This window comes from Pseudophryne corroboree, chromosome 7 (genome assembly GCF_028390025.1).
Source record: "Pseudophryne corroboree isolate aPseCor3 chromosome 7, aPseCor3.hap2, whole genome shotgun sequence".
Lineage (NCBI taxonomy): Eukaryota > Metazoa > Chordata > Amphibia > Anura > Myobatrachidae > Pseudophryne > Pseudophryne corroboree.
In genome coordinates, this window is record NC_086450.1 from 93,155,091 (window position 1) to 93,169,651 (window position 14,561).

The 14,561-nt window shown below is 41.0% G+C and overlaps 1 protein-coding gene across 3 annotated transcripts in view; it reads left to right on the forward strand.

Moving 5' to 3' along the window:
- GPR155 (G protein-coupled receptor 155) overlaps positions 1-14,561 on the forward strand; it is a 187,653-nt gene that overhangs the window by 98,830 nt on the left and 74,262 nt on the right. For all 3 annotated transcript variants that reach the window (XM_063933431.1, XM_063933432.1, XM_063933430.1), the window contains exons 4-9: positions 724-889; positions 2,767-2,922; positions 4,154-4,237; positions 4,482-4,602; positions 7,356-7,440; positions 8,875-8,965. In XM_063933431.1, coding sequence (XP_063789501.1) covers positions 724-889; positions 2,767-2,922; positions 4,154-4,237; positions 4,482-4,602; positions 7,356-7,440; positions 8,875-8,965 — 703 coding nt within the window. The remainder of the gene's footprint in view (positions 1-723; positions 890-2,766; positions 2,923-4,153; positions 4,238-4,481; positions 4,603-7,355; positions 7,441-8,874; positions 8,966-14,561) is intronic.

Sequence of the window (14,561 nt, forward strand, 5' to 3'; positions counted from 1 at the left end):
TGGAGTGGGAATAGAATCTTTGGCAAGCCACCGAGCCTGCAAGGGGCTTCGTTGTGCTTGCCCTCCTGCCGGCATTCTGGCGATCAGGATCCCGGCGACGGTATTCTAACCGCCGGGGCCCGACCGCCTGGATTTCGTACACAACCCCTGTCAAGGTGTGGTAGCTTCTATATCTGTATTTTGTGACCTCAGTAGCTTACTTTTATTTTTTACAGATTCAAGTGTATTTTAGGTTATTTGATCCTTAACGGAGGAAATGTGATTCATTTTATTTTCCAGGCTGTGACACATTCTTAGTAATGACATGGATTGTTTTTAATAAGCTTTCCAGCTCTTTATGTGTGCCCAAGCACTGTGGGGGCTGAGAACAGGATTTTATGACAAGAGGATTGTTAATAAAAAAATGTGTTACCTTTTAGGTGCACCCTTTGCCTACACACAATGAAGGCAGACATTGTTTGGGCTGATCCATTGCTTTATAATGCTGCTGTCACTGGTTCCTAGCACATGATCCATTGCTTTATAATGCAGCTGTCACTGGTTTCTAGCACATGATCCATTGCTTTATAATGCTGCTGTTACTGGTTCCTAGCCCGTTGATCTGTGCAGAGTCCTTGTATAGACCTATTGAGCTGATAAAGTGGCTGCCTGCGGTTTATAGGTGACAGGCTTTAAGTTCACAAATACTGTCTCTCAGTTATCTTCATCTGCTTCTTGTTTCAGGCTGGTTCTCCCGCTTATCTGCAGGGAAATGGTGGAACTGCTGGACAGGAGTAACTCCATGGTTAACCACACCAGCTTATCTAACTATGCATTTCTGTACGGAGTCTTCCCCGTGGCACCCGGAGTCGCACTTTTCGCAAACCAGTTCAACATGGAAGTGGAGATTGTACGTGTTTGGAAAGTTCAGTTGTGTTAACTTATGATATTGTGGCATTTCCAGAGATATGTGTTCTGATCATCCTGAAATAATTGATAGGACAGGTATTTATTATATAAGTGATCATTTTCCCTGTACAGCAAGTCTTCTACAGTAATAATTTGGTAAACCTTATATACATGGAATAAAATAGAACCAAACCTAAAAAAAAAAGAGGAAACCTATTTTTTGTTATTTCAAAACTTCTATTCCTGCTTGTGAAAGTAACATATGGGAATTATAGACTAGCTTATGTCAGCTCTACTACCTCAGCGTTTTCCTGTTGGTGCGCTGCTGTTTTGGTATATGGAAGTTACTGGTGCAGAGGTTTACATTCTAAGCACTGCGGAGATGCCTCTGATGTGTCAAGTGACCAGAATTATCATTTAAGTATTGCTTACGATAGGTAGCCAGATCTGACGGGATAGGTCTTCAGTGCTCGGAGCAAGTAGCAGGTTCACTGATAGCCTCATTCCATAATATTGGTGCTGCCATAGGCAAGCAAACAGCGGTCATCATCTGCATTATTCACTATGTCCCGATAATGGTCTTATTGATTTCTAGCAGATCCTCTTACAATATCGCAGTCCACATCCAGTTGTTGTTATAAGGGAAGAAACAAATTACCAAGTAATTGGTCTGGCGCTGATTATGAGCTAGTTCTGCTAAATGCAGCCAATGAAAAAGTGATAGTTAGTCCCAATGCAAATGAATATTAAAACCGAAAAAAATAGCGCTAATAAACTGGATATGTTTAAAATGACATACATTTATTACATATTCCACAGAATTGATTGTTGCAACAAATATCTAAAAATATGATAATAAGGGCATATCAAAGCACTGCTTATATTTGATTGATTAAAATCCTGAACATATGAGCTGGGACTTGTAGTTCATCTTAGGAGTGTAGCCACAGTCCTGGGAAATAAAGATGGTGCGAAGATTATATTACCTGCTGTATTGGAAGATACGAGACCTCTGATGGCTTGATTATGGACTCCACTTTGTCCTAGTGAAAGCGCCGGTCCACCGCAAATGTCCACTTGGTCGCAATATTCCCTGGGATTGAAAAAATGCCCCGGTATTGGCCACCCTAGTGCTGATCCCGGCTGTCTCCATTTCAAGCAGGGAAGTAGCCATCAGCTCGCAGCAGCTCCAGGGATCGCACAGCAGACAGGTTATCAGCTGATTACAGAGGTACCCCTGGACTTGGGTATTTATGTTTGGTCCAGTGTGGCAATTTGGAAATGTCACACTAATATTAGATTTTCTGTAATATTCGTAAAACCTCCAGTGGGACCAATAGGTAATGGTAGAGGAAATCCAAGAGGGAGCAATTGTTTTCCATGACACTGTATACTTTTTGTACCCTTAATAAAGTATGTTGCAGTATATGCAATCTTCTATATAGTGACAATATCAACATTGGTAGGTTTAGTGCAACCCAGCGCTAACAGCAGCTGACAGCAATAGATAAATACATTGACGAGATTGCAACACTGATGTGTACTGTACATATACTGTATACAATAGCGATGCATGTCTGTTAAATTGTACTATTTCATTGATCTTCACCCAATTTATCATTTGGATTATGACATAATGCAGTGACTTCTTCAGTGCAACACATGGGTTTAAATGTAACCCATGCACACAGTGAAGCCAATTAATTTGCTGCGAACCAACACTGATGCACTCTCTGTCATTTGTAAGGACTTGTGTGCGTTTATTGTATTATCAGTGGTGCCTATTCATCACCATTCCTAGCGCCATCCTGTCCCTGTCAATGACAATGTTGCAGTATTGATGATCAAGTCTTTCATTAAAACAATTTTTGCTTGCAGATCACTTCAGGCATGGTGATCAGCACCTTTGTATCTGCTCCTATCATGTATGTCTCCGCCTGGCTGCTCACTATCCCCACAATGGACCCCAAGCCCCTAATGTCGGCTCTGCAGAACGTCAGCTTCGATATCAGTATTGTCAGCTTGGTGGCCTTGGTAAGTTTATAGAAAGCGATAAACTGTATTACACGTACTGGATAATTAAAATGTATTATAGTCAATTGTTTTTGGCAGCGGTTCTGAAATTTCAAACTCACAGGTGTGCTGTGTGACTGCTCTAACAAAGTATAATGTGTTGGTGGACAGCCCTGCACTCTGCATGGGTCATAGGTAGTTAATCAATTGACCACATTGCTCTCAAACACTTAGTGTTCTGCATGGTTTTTTGTAACCCATCAGCACTGTCAGGAGGTGTAGCATTGCCCCTGGCAACTGTATTCGCTAATACCTTGCTGTGAGTGGCCGCTGATTGCAGCATGCGGCATAGGCAGGCTGCATGATACTATGGAGTGATCACAGAGGTAAAAATTGATTGCATGGAATAAAAAATATAATAGCAATAATAATTCTATTTGTGTCGCTACAAGTGTTCTGCAGTACATACAGTTATACATCAGTACATAGGATAACTATTAATGCAATGTTACATCCAAACACAGGGTAGAGGGTATGAGGAAAGTGAAGGGTAAGAATACGGAGTCACTATGGTTAGTAAAAGCAAGTAATGATGATTCATAGGAGAGAAGGGAGAAATGAGTAGGCAGTAAGTCCGCACTCACTGATCCTGTAGCCAATAAGTGGGCTGACTGGAATGGTCATAGTCATTGGTGGGGGATGGGAGACAGGGGCAATGGTGTCAGGGATAGTACTAGAAGGAGAGTACAGGGAAGAGAGCCCGGCATGTAAGGACTTGCAGTCTCAGTAACTGTGTAGTGTGCATTAACGCCTTCAGTGCAGTGCATGGTGCCCATATCCTAAATGGCACTGGCTAACCCTGGAGAAATGTTATAGGGCATTATTCATTGTACTATTATGCCTTATTACATATTAGTGATTTTTTTTTTTTTCCAAACAGGTACTAAGTTGTTAGGGCATATAAATGTAGGATTTAGTTGTGGGGCCATACCAATTTATTACACTGAACGGTTAGGTTTTTCTTTATGGCCTAGGGGAGCCATAATATAAGGATAGAGATTATTATCTTGTGACTTTGGTATAAAGCAGACTTACCAGTCTCTCCGCCAAGTCACTGATCTATGCACTTTGCAGAAGGATTTCCAGCAATTTTGAGGAACGTGATTGTACTCCTCTAGTGACTTTTTTACAAAGTAGAGGCGGCTGTATTTTTAGTTAGTATATCATGTATTATTTTATATGTTTTTTACAGATCTGGTCTCTTGCTGTTTTACTTCTGAGTAAAAAATACAAAAGACTTCCTCATGTACTTACTGCAAATCTACTTCTTGCTCAGGTCAGTATAATTTTGCTACTTTTTTGTACCAAGTCTACAATCCCTCTACTGGTCATCACACAGCAGTGTGCTAGTCTTACATGGTCTGCTGCTAATCCATATTCTGCTATCATTGTGTGGTGAGCTATTGGGCCACGTTCTATCTAAATAATGATGTCCTAAAGATGATGTTGAGAAGCATACAGAAGCCTGCCTGTACTCATAACTCTTTAGCAGTATGTGCTTTTATCCCCTTTTTCATCAGCTCATTGTCTGTATTGGAATGGTGCTGTGGAATTTCATAATACAAGAGAGGAACGTAGTGGGGCAGATCCTGGTGTTTGCCATCCTGTACAGTGCCCTCTACAGCACTTACATGTGGACAGGTAATTTCTATAATTAATGAAACCTAGAACAGGGGCAGCCTCTGCAAATGTTATGCTTGTTTAAACATTGTTCATCTTTTGAAATTGGTCAAATGTGTTGTTTCATAAGTAAATGATTGCTTTAGTATTTAGGCCCTCATTCCGAGTTGATCGCACCAAGCAACTTTTTGCTGCTGGTGCGATCAACTAATCTCCGCCTATGGGGGAGTGTATTTTAGCATAGCAGGGCTGTAAACGCTTGTGCAGCCCTGCTATGCTAAAAAAGTTTCACACAAAACAAGACTAGCCCTAGACCTACTTACCCTGTGCGACGGCTCCAGTGATGCAGGTCCCGGCTTTGACGTCAGACAGCCGCCCTCCGTTCGCCTGGACACGCCTGCGTTTTTCTTACCACTCCCCGAAAATGGATGGTAAAGGTGAGTATCCGCCCCGGAACGACTCCCACCTGTTCATCTTCTTGCGATCGCCGCTGCGATCACATTTGTCGATTGTAGCCAGGCAACGACGCGCGTGTGCAATGCGTCCGCCGCGCATGCGGATTTCCATCCCGTTCGCACCGCAGTGAATAACCGCTGCGTGCGAACGGGTTGGAATGACCCCCTTAGTGTTTACAAGTGCAGAAGGAGTACAAATATACTTCTCCATTATACTTTTACTTAATTAGTGCAACCTTAGATACGGTATTTGCCATACAAATGTTTGATCTAGTCCTTTTTGGTATAGGGATACCAAATATGTATATGTTATGTAAGATGTGGTGGCAGAATGAAGCCTATACATTTTTATATTGAAGATTGATAGGTAGATATGCTCTGGAATGGAAAATCTAATTTCAGTATGAGGCTGTAAAATATATACACAAGGGTAATCCGGAAAGTAAAGACCATTTGCGCATTCCTGCTGCGCTGGTATTTCACCCTCCCCAGTTCATGGTTGGACGGTCTCCCTAACCTAAGCTCTAAGTGCTCTTTGAGTAGCAGTGCTGTTATTTTTGTGTTTGGTGATGTTGTCCGTTGTTAAAATGAAGTGTATAATACAAAAGACATCTGACTATGAAGTGAGACGTGTTATTTGATTCTTGAATGTGCAGAAAGAGAGACCTGCTGAAATTTATCATCAATTAAAGCCAGTGTATGGTGATATTTCTCATATCACTATACACCCTGGCTTTAATTGATGATAAATTTCAATAGGTCGCACAGTGGTGCGAAATGTTGGATATTGGACGAACAATCGTGCATGATGAAAATCGGCGCCCTTCGCAGTTTTGGGTGGAAGGTTTTCGATCATCCACCCTATAGTCCAGACCTTGCTCCAAGTGATTTTCATCTTTCTCCTAAGCTCAAAGAATAAGTGGGTGAAAACATTTTTGAAGGGATGATGACTTCAAGCTTGCAGTCAATAACTAGTGCAGAGAGGGGGGAGTGGGTAATATTCACTGCGCTAGATCGAGGAGCATGGGTCTACAAATGCCCCCCTCTGCTCTGCCCAATACTGCTGGCTGTGCTTGTATAGCAGCACAGCCAAGTGGCACATTGGGAAATGAGAGAGCGGAGACTGCTGCTGTAGTAATCCCCTTTCACTGTCCGATACGCTGCTGGGCTGCACTGCTATGCAGGCACAACCAGAGGTAGTAGGTAGAGAGGAAAGGGGTTCCCTGAAGCCGCTTCCCCCCCCCCCCCCCCCCCCCCCCCTGTGCTGAGTGTGTGGCAATTAGTCATTTATTACATTTTTTTAAAGTGGGTGTGGCCACACCTTTCCGGATTTGACCATGCCCTCTGAGTTTTCAGGGGAGCTAGAGTTTTTGCCGGCCCTGCAGCTAAGTACAACAATGGGATTCTAAAGCTCGTGGACATATATGATAACTGCTTAAATGGAGGTGATTTTGTGGCCAAAGTCCTCTGTGTTTAAAAATACAAAAAAAAAAAAACTAACAGAAAATATTTTTTTTTTTTACACAGCCAAAAGGTCTTTATTTTCTGGATTACCCTTATGTGTTATGTATTTGTGTGTCTATATATCTTTTTATTTATTTGTTATCTACTCTCTGAACTAGATCTGACGCCTCTGTTAAATGCATATTTAACTGTTTGTCCATCACTATTAACATACAGTAAAGACCTGATACATGTCTCCTTGCAGTAGCATGGGGTTCTCGAAACTGAGGGAAATGCCGATAATGTCACCAATGTAACATCACAGGATTTCCTGTTTAGGCTTCACCATTAAGTTATACTGAACTCTCAATTTGAACATTGTACAAACCATTGATTCTTCCGATTCGCTCCATTTGCAATCCAAAGCCAGAGGTATTAGGTTTTTAAATAAATACATATTTAGGGCTGAATTAAGTAATGGCCAAAATAAACAGGCTTCCCTGTGATTTTTTGACAATTTTTTTTCTGGCCAACTCAATTGAAATCTATTTTTTTTTTCACCTGAAAATTAAAAACACATAGGATTCGGGGTAAGTTCCGGGACCTATGTGTATTCGCGGACGAAAATAACAGGTCACTTATCTGCAACTTTTTTTCGGGACCTCAGTAGGCCCCGGGAAAAAAATCCCAGATAAGTGCCGGCGTCTGCGCTAATTGGATTGCCCCCAAGGGATCAATTAGCCACAGTAAATTAACGCAGTTAATTGAATCCCCCCTTAGTATGTGCAATAAAAATACTCTGTAAGTTTAGAAAAAAATGTATCAGTATTTTTTCATTTCAAATTCCTTGGTTCCCCCTTCCACCTGTCTTCCTAGGCCTGATCTCATTATCCTTGCTTTTACTAAAGAAGAGAGAAGTTGGAAATGTTCCTGTAATTATAATATCCTTAGTTGGTTGGTGGTAAGTACTGAATACATAAGTACTTACACATAAGGCCTCATTTAGAATTTGTAGTAAATATAGCTAGAAGGAGCAATTTTGGACCTTAGTAAAACCTTGTTGTGTTGCAAGGGAAGCAAATTTACAGTGTGCAGACAGATTTAGAGTTGGTAGGAGAGCACACTGTAGCTGATAAACTGTTCTGTATGTGTGTTCTGCATGCAAATTTAGACAGTATTTTCCCTGCATGCAAAACCAGAAATTCCATTTTTAACTGTTGTATTGTAGTTTGTCCAGGGGCAAATTTACTCAGTTTATAGTTTGATTTGCTGCTAACTAAATGATCCCATAATGTATTCATTTAAATATTGTAAGGGCCATGTGTTAAATTAACTATTTCTTTAACAATCTGTTAATGTGTATTTGAATTTCATTTTTTTCTGGGAAGAAATGCATTTTTTACAGACTACAGATGTCTGTCTTTTTACGCCCTACATAGTAAATATAAATGTGTGTTGAACAATATAAAAAAACAACAACAAGTGTATTGAATACATTTACACACAGGATGGTGGCAGATTGGAGAGTTCGTATATTGGAAAATTATGAACAATTAACTTTCTACTTTAGAGTTGAGCAAGATGATTTTCTGTGTTGAATGCTGAGCCTAAAACAGGCGACTTCCTCGCCACGTATAACTGTATAACATAGGTAGCGCACAATTCGAGAAAGGTGTCCTGGAAAGTGTTTGTGTGTGTTTGTGTGTGTGTGTGTGTGTGTGTGTGTGTATTTATCTTCTGTACCAACTAACAGCCCCTTTGCTATCTGGAAACAACCTGTCCCATTTACCTACCCACTTGTGTGATGAAATCGGAAAGTGATCCTGTTGCTTGACTTTGGGACCATGCAGAGTGATTGGCTCGTGTGTCTCAGCAGTATAAAATTTAGGACAAAAGTAATACAGGTTGAGTATCCCATATCCAAATATTCCGAAATACGGAATTTTTTGAGTGAGAGTGAGATAGTGAAACCTTTGTTTTTTGATGACTCAATGTACACAAACTTTGTTTAATACACAAAGTTATTAAAAATACTGTATTAAATGACCTTCAGGCTGTGTGTATAAGGTGTATATGAAACATAAATGAATTGTGTGAATGTAGACACACTTTGTTTAATGTAAAAAGTTATAAAAAATATTGGCTAAAATTACCTTCAGGCTGTGTGTATAAGGTGTATATGTAACATAAATGCATTCTGTGCTTAGACTTGGGTCCCATCACCATGATATCTCATTATAGTATGCAATTATTCCAAAATACGGAAAAATCCGATATCCAAAATACCTCTGGTCCCAAGCATTTTGGATAAGGGATACTCAACCTGTAATAAGCAATCATTTCCAATGTCACACTATAAGTGAGAATGTTAATTGTGTTTGTTTTTTCCATCCAGCATTCCTATATTAGTCGTGTGTGTTCTCCTGAGTGTAGGCGAACGTTGTACGGACAACATTGACTCCGCTTTCTTTTACGGGAAGGCTCAGGTAAGTCCCTGAGATGCCATTACTGGCAGACACATTTTCCAAAGTGATAATGCTGTTAAGGTGTCAAAGTTTTTGGTTGTAAACTTCTTCTAATACTGATTTTGTGAATCTGCTATTTGTGCAGCAGTATACATTGGTTTCCACAGGGAAACATTGGGTGTAGAGTGGATCTGGATCCAGAGGCAACAACAGGTAAAGCTTTAGCTGTCCCAGGATGCATAGGGGCCTCTTCTATAACCCCGCCTCCAGGCACTGAGAGCTGAGTTTTGAGTTGGTGCCTGCAGCAGCAGGTCACTGAACAGAGGGGCCCTTAAAGCTTTTCAGTTTGAAGAAAGAGTCTTTGCTTTTGAGCTGGCAGCACTGTATGTCATTGTGACATTAAGTGCTGCAGCTCCATCACCTCCCAACCTAGGCACAGTCACAAACTGCTCTCCGGGATCGCATGGCTGTTACGGGGAGGAGGTAAGAGGATACCCTAGGTGGGACCCGCCATTAAACTGCGATCCGTCCGTGGTCTGGGGAGACTACCAATATCTCTTGCCCTGCCTCTGGTACGGAACAGGCCTGTTCAGGTACAGTCAGACAGCGCCACCACAGTGGCATACATAAACCATAAAGGCGGCACTAGAAGCCACATGGCATTGATGGAAGTGTCAAAAATCTTTTGTTGGGCGGAATGTCATCTGCCAGCCATATGGGCAGTGTTCATTCCGGGTGTCCTAAACTGGGAAGCGTACTTCCTCAGTCGCCAGGACATTCACTCCGGAGAATAGAGTCTTCATCCAGAAGTCTTCCAACTTCTAGTGGACAGGTGGGGTCTACCGGACGTAGATCTCATGGCGTCTCGGCACAGTCACAAGGTTCAGGTCTTGGGATCATGAACCAGGGATCCACAGGGTGCACTCGTGGAGGCACTGGCGGCTCCGTGGAACTTTCAGCTTCCTTACATATTCCCTCCGGTGTCACTCCTGCCCAGGTACTGTGGAAGTTCAAGCAAGAAGGAGGTATGCTGATTCTGGTCTCCTGCGTGGCCCAGACGGCATTGGTTCTCAGACCTGCAGGGTGTCTCGTCGGAGCGTCCTTTCCAAGACCTCATCAGACAGGGCCCTTGTCTCTACCCGGACATGTCCAGACTGGCTTTGACGGCGTGGCTCTTGAAACATCTCTCCTGAAGGCCAAAGGATTTACTGATCCGGTTGTTCAGACTATGCTGAAGGCCTGCAAATTGGCCTTTGCCTGGATTTATTACAAGTTTTGGCATTCTTACTTCACCTGGTGTGCTGATAAGAATTATGATTCAAAACTTCCAGAATTCTGGCTTTTCTGCAAAGAGGCTCTTCGTCTAGCCTCCCTCAAGGTGCACATATCTGCCTTGCCGGTTTGGTTTCAGCACAAGATTGCCTCTAATCCTTGCCTCTAATCCTGCCTCTAATCCTAATTCACACACGTTTACTCAGAGTGTTTTACGTATTCAGCCTCCTTATGTCCCCCCAGTGGCTCCATGGGACCTGTCTATAGTATTGAAAGCCCTCACGGCCAAGGTCCTGTTCTTGCTGGCTATTGCTTCTGCAAGACGGGTGTCAGACTTAGGCGCTTTGTCCTGTCGTCCACCCTTTCTGATTTTTCACCGTGCCAGGGCGGTTCTACGAACTCGGCCCGGTTATTTATCAAAGGTGGTGTCATCCTTTCACCTTTAACCAAGAGATTGTGATCCCGGGCTTTATCTCTTCGGACTTGTCAATCAAAGAACGTTCTTTGAATATGATAAGGGCTCTCTATGTCTATGTGGACAGGACTGCTTCCATTAGGCGTTTGGATACCCTTTTTAACCACCAAACAAAAATAATAATAATTGAAGCGCTGTACAGCCAGATATATTATTATAAATTTATTTAAAAAACACATACATATACATACAACAACACTAAACACACGGCCGGTGTAAATTAAAATCAATTTGATAATTAATTCCAAAATTCATTGATACTACACACTAACCATTGGATATACATCATGCAATATTCTCTAAGAAAGTGCAACAAACAACTCAGTACTTGTTAGTTGATTAATTGATGTACATTAGTCCTCAGAAAAGACTTTGTTAGTCCTTCAGTAGTTTGAGCCTCAGTTCAAATCAAATGAACATGCAGATCATTTAGTGCAAATTGATGTTAGAAACACTATCCACAACTGTTAATCAAACACTGCATGCATAGATGGATATAAGCCTCTGCTGAGGTTTGAAGCAAGATTGCAATTGATTAGTGAATAATCAGAGAATATCTGTAGCAATGTCTATAGTCACGATTAATGTGTTTCCAAATTAGTACATTTTAAAAGTTTTTGTTAGTAAATGGCATGCACTCACAACTTGGCACATTCCCCGTTGCTACGGGCGATGAAAAGGACACTGGAATCTTGGTTGGCTTTTCGTGCAGTGATTACCCCCAGTACCTGCAGATTGTACTGGGAGCCGATCCCCCCTCCAGCTAGACAATTGCTGTATGACACTTTAGCTTGTCCGGGGTCCCGCCGCACCAAGTCCGTTAATTGATGTCCAAATGGTTAGCAGGTCGCAGCCGTGCATAAAGATCCAACTCTACGCGTTTCTCCGCCTCTATACTCGGCGGCTTCCTCAGGAGTAATAAATCTTATGCTCCCATTCATTCATTTAAGTAGTGGGAACTTTTTGTATTTCCGGGCGCTTTGTCCGTATACACGCGCTTGCGCATTACATGCGCTCCACTTGCGTGTCACCGCTCCTCAGATTCCACAGCCGACTTATTTGCACATGCGCCCTACGTATATTATTTCCGTAGTCACACTGACTGGTGCATGTGTAGTTCAAGCGCAGCAGATTTCATTCAAAGGCTCATTTGTTATTTCTTCCAAATTAGTATCATTATAAATTACGATTCCAGCGGTACATTATTTCACATCATAGTCGCAAGAATATTTTACACTTCTCCAATTAATTAGACATTCTTATTCTATTAATGCAGCACATTGTATTATCTACTCTGTACTTGTAATCACCACTTATTTAGATACATCTGAAATCATAATAGAAATCGGGCGGCATAATCTAAAGAAAAAAAGGAACCCTGCATATCTCATAGGAGATGTTTCTACACTGTCACACCATAATTACACAATATGAGAAATCCTCCCCATTATAGTACATGATGTCAATCCCACAATTACTGTTAATAATAAAGAATTGATAAAAAAATAATAAAATATAATGATAAAAACATGATCAGAGACATAAATATATAGATGACAATAATATTTGCATAGACCAAATGATTATACTTATAAGTCCATGATTCTTATCTACCCCATGGATGGATCACCAACCCTGATGACCATCAAATGAGGCCCCGACAATTAAGCCCCATGTCGAGTCAGTACTCGGATGACACCCCCCAATCATTAACATAATAATATTCCTAAGAGGCTCATATGACTCCCACAATCCATCTATTATAAGTGGCATACTTGGTTCCCTGTACGGGATTCGTTTTAATGAATATTATTTAACTCTACTGTGTCGTTTAAACCATACGGTACTAAGGTCCCTAACCGGAAAATCCAATATGCCTCTCTCTTACATAAGAGGCCAAAACGATCTCCTCCTCGTGCTGTTTTTCTTATCTGTTCGATACCGAACATCTGGATGTTGTTTATATTCCCTAGTTTACAACTGGTAATATGGGTATAAAGACTTTGTTTCCTTAATTTATTCCCTATATTTCTCTTATGCTCCATCAGCCTCTCATGTACCGTTCTGGTCGTCCGACCTACGTACTGTTTCTTACAGCCACAAATCAATAAATAAATGACAAAAGAAGACTTGCAATTAATAAAATCCTTAATATCAAATGATTCTCCTGTATTTAAGGACTCAAAGGTCGTCACTTTTCGGTGACAAAAGGAACAAGTTTGACATTTAATATTCCCACACTTGTGGAAGCCCAATGGCTTCTCAGGAAACCAGCTCGATGTAATCTTACCAGACCCTATATTCTTCATATGGCTAGGTGCTAACTTTATTTTAAGATTGTCAGACCTTCTAAACGTTACCTTATCACTACACCCCGATCCCTTATTAAGAATTTCATCCATCTTCAACAAGGAATGATTTTTCTTTATGATTTTTCTAATGTCATAGGCATGTGAATTGTATTTTGTCACGAAATTTGCTGATCTATCATCTACCCCCTCCTGTTGTTGATCGCCATCCCTTGTTTTTCTTCCCTGTAATAACTGAACCCTATCAATCTGGCATACCTCCCCATAAGCCTTGGTCACTACATCCCGAGGATAGCCTTGTTCAAGGAAGGACATCTTCAACTTTTCTGCCTGGTGATTGAACATTTCTATGGAAGAACAATTTCTTTTATGTCTAATAAACTGACTCTTAGGTATGTTGTCACGCCATTTTTGCAAATGGCTACTCCCATAATTTAAATAGCGGTTTTGATCAACCTCCTTAGTAAAGGTGCAGGTCTTCAATTCATCATCCTTCACCTCTAGAGAGATATCCAAGTATGAAATATCAGTTAAACTATATGTGTAAGTGAACTTTAAACCAAAACAATTAGTGTTTAAACTAGTCAAAAAAGTGATAAGTGACTCCTCACCACCACCCCAAATTAAAAACAGATCATCAATAAACCGACAATACAGGACGAGATCCGCACCGAGCCCGCCCCCCCACACATGTTCCTCTTCAAAGCGGCCCATGTATAGGTTCGCGAACCTCGTCCCCATCGCGGTTCCTTTCAACTGTAAATAATAATTGGAATTGAAAATAAAATAATTGTGATGAAGTATAAATTCAATGGACTGTTTTAGAAATTCACATAGTTCTTTTGTTAACGATCCATCTGTTTTCAAATAGTGCTCAGCTGTAGCTACACCTAAGTCCTGCGGGATATTAGAATAAAGTGCTTCTACATCACAAGTGACTAAATAATAACCCCTTTTCCACCGAACATTGTGAATAATATTAAGAAAATGTGTAGTGTCCTTAATAAAGGATTTTAAATTGCGTACATGTCCTTGTAAAAAAGAATCCACATAATGTGACAAATTGTTAGTGAGTGAATCAACCCCCGAAATAATCGGGCGACCTGGTGGAGAAATAAGAGTTTTATGTATTTTTGGCAAATGGTAATACGTGGGTGTGACTGGGTGAGCTGTAAATAAAAATTTGAAAGTGTCCTTAGATATCACTCCAGAGGTCAGGGCTAGAGAAAGCATATTCTTCAACTTAATTTGAAAGCCAGTTGTCGGGTTGGTGGATAGTTTCTTATAAACAGTCTGATCGTCTAACTGTCTATAAGCCTCCAGAAGATAGTCGCTTCTATTCTGGAGTACTATCCCACCCCCCTTGTCTGCCGCCTTTATTATTAATTCATTATCCATACTTAGACTTTTAATAGCCAGTCTTTCTCCCTTAGATAAATTATCCTTAAAATAACTTTTCTCCGCCCTGTTACATAAGGTCCGAAAGTCTTCCAAGGTTGATTTATAGAAATGTTCTACATAAACCCCACGATATTGTAGAGGGTAGAAATCTGACCGTCTC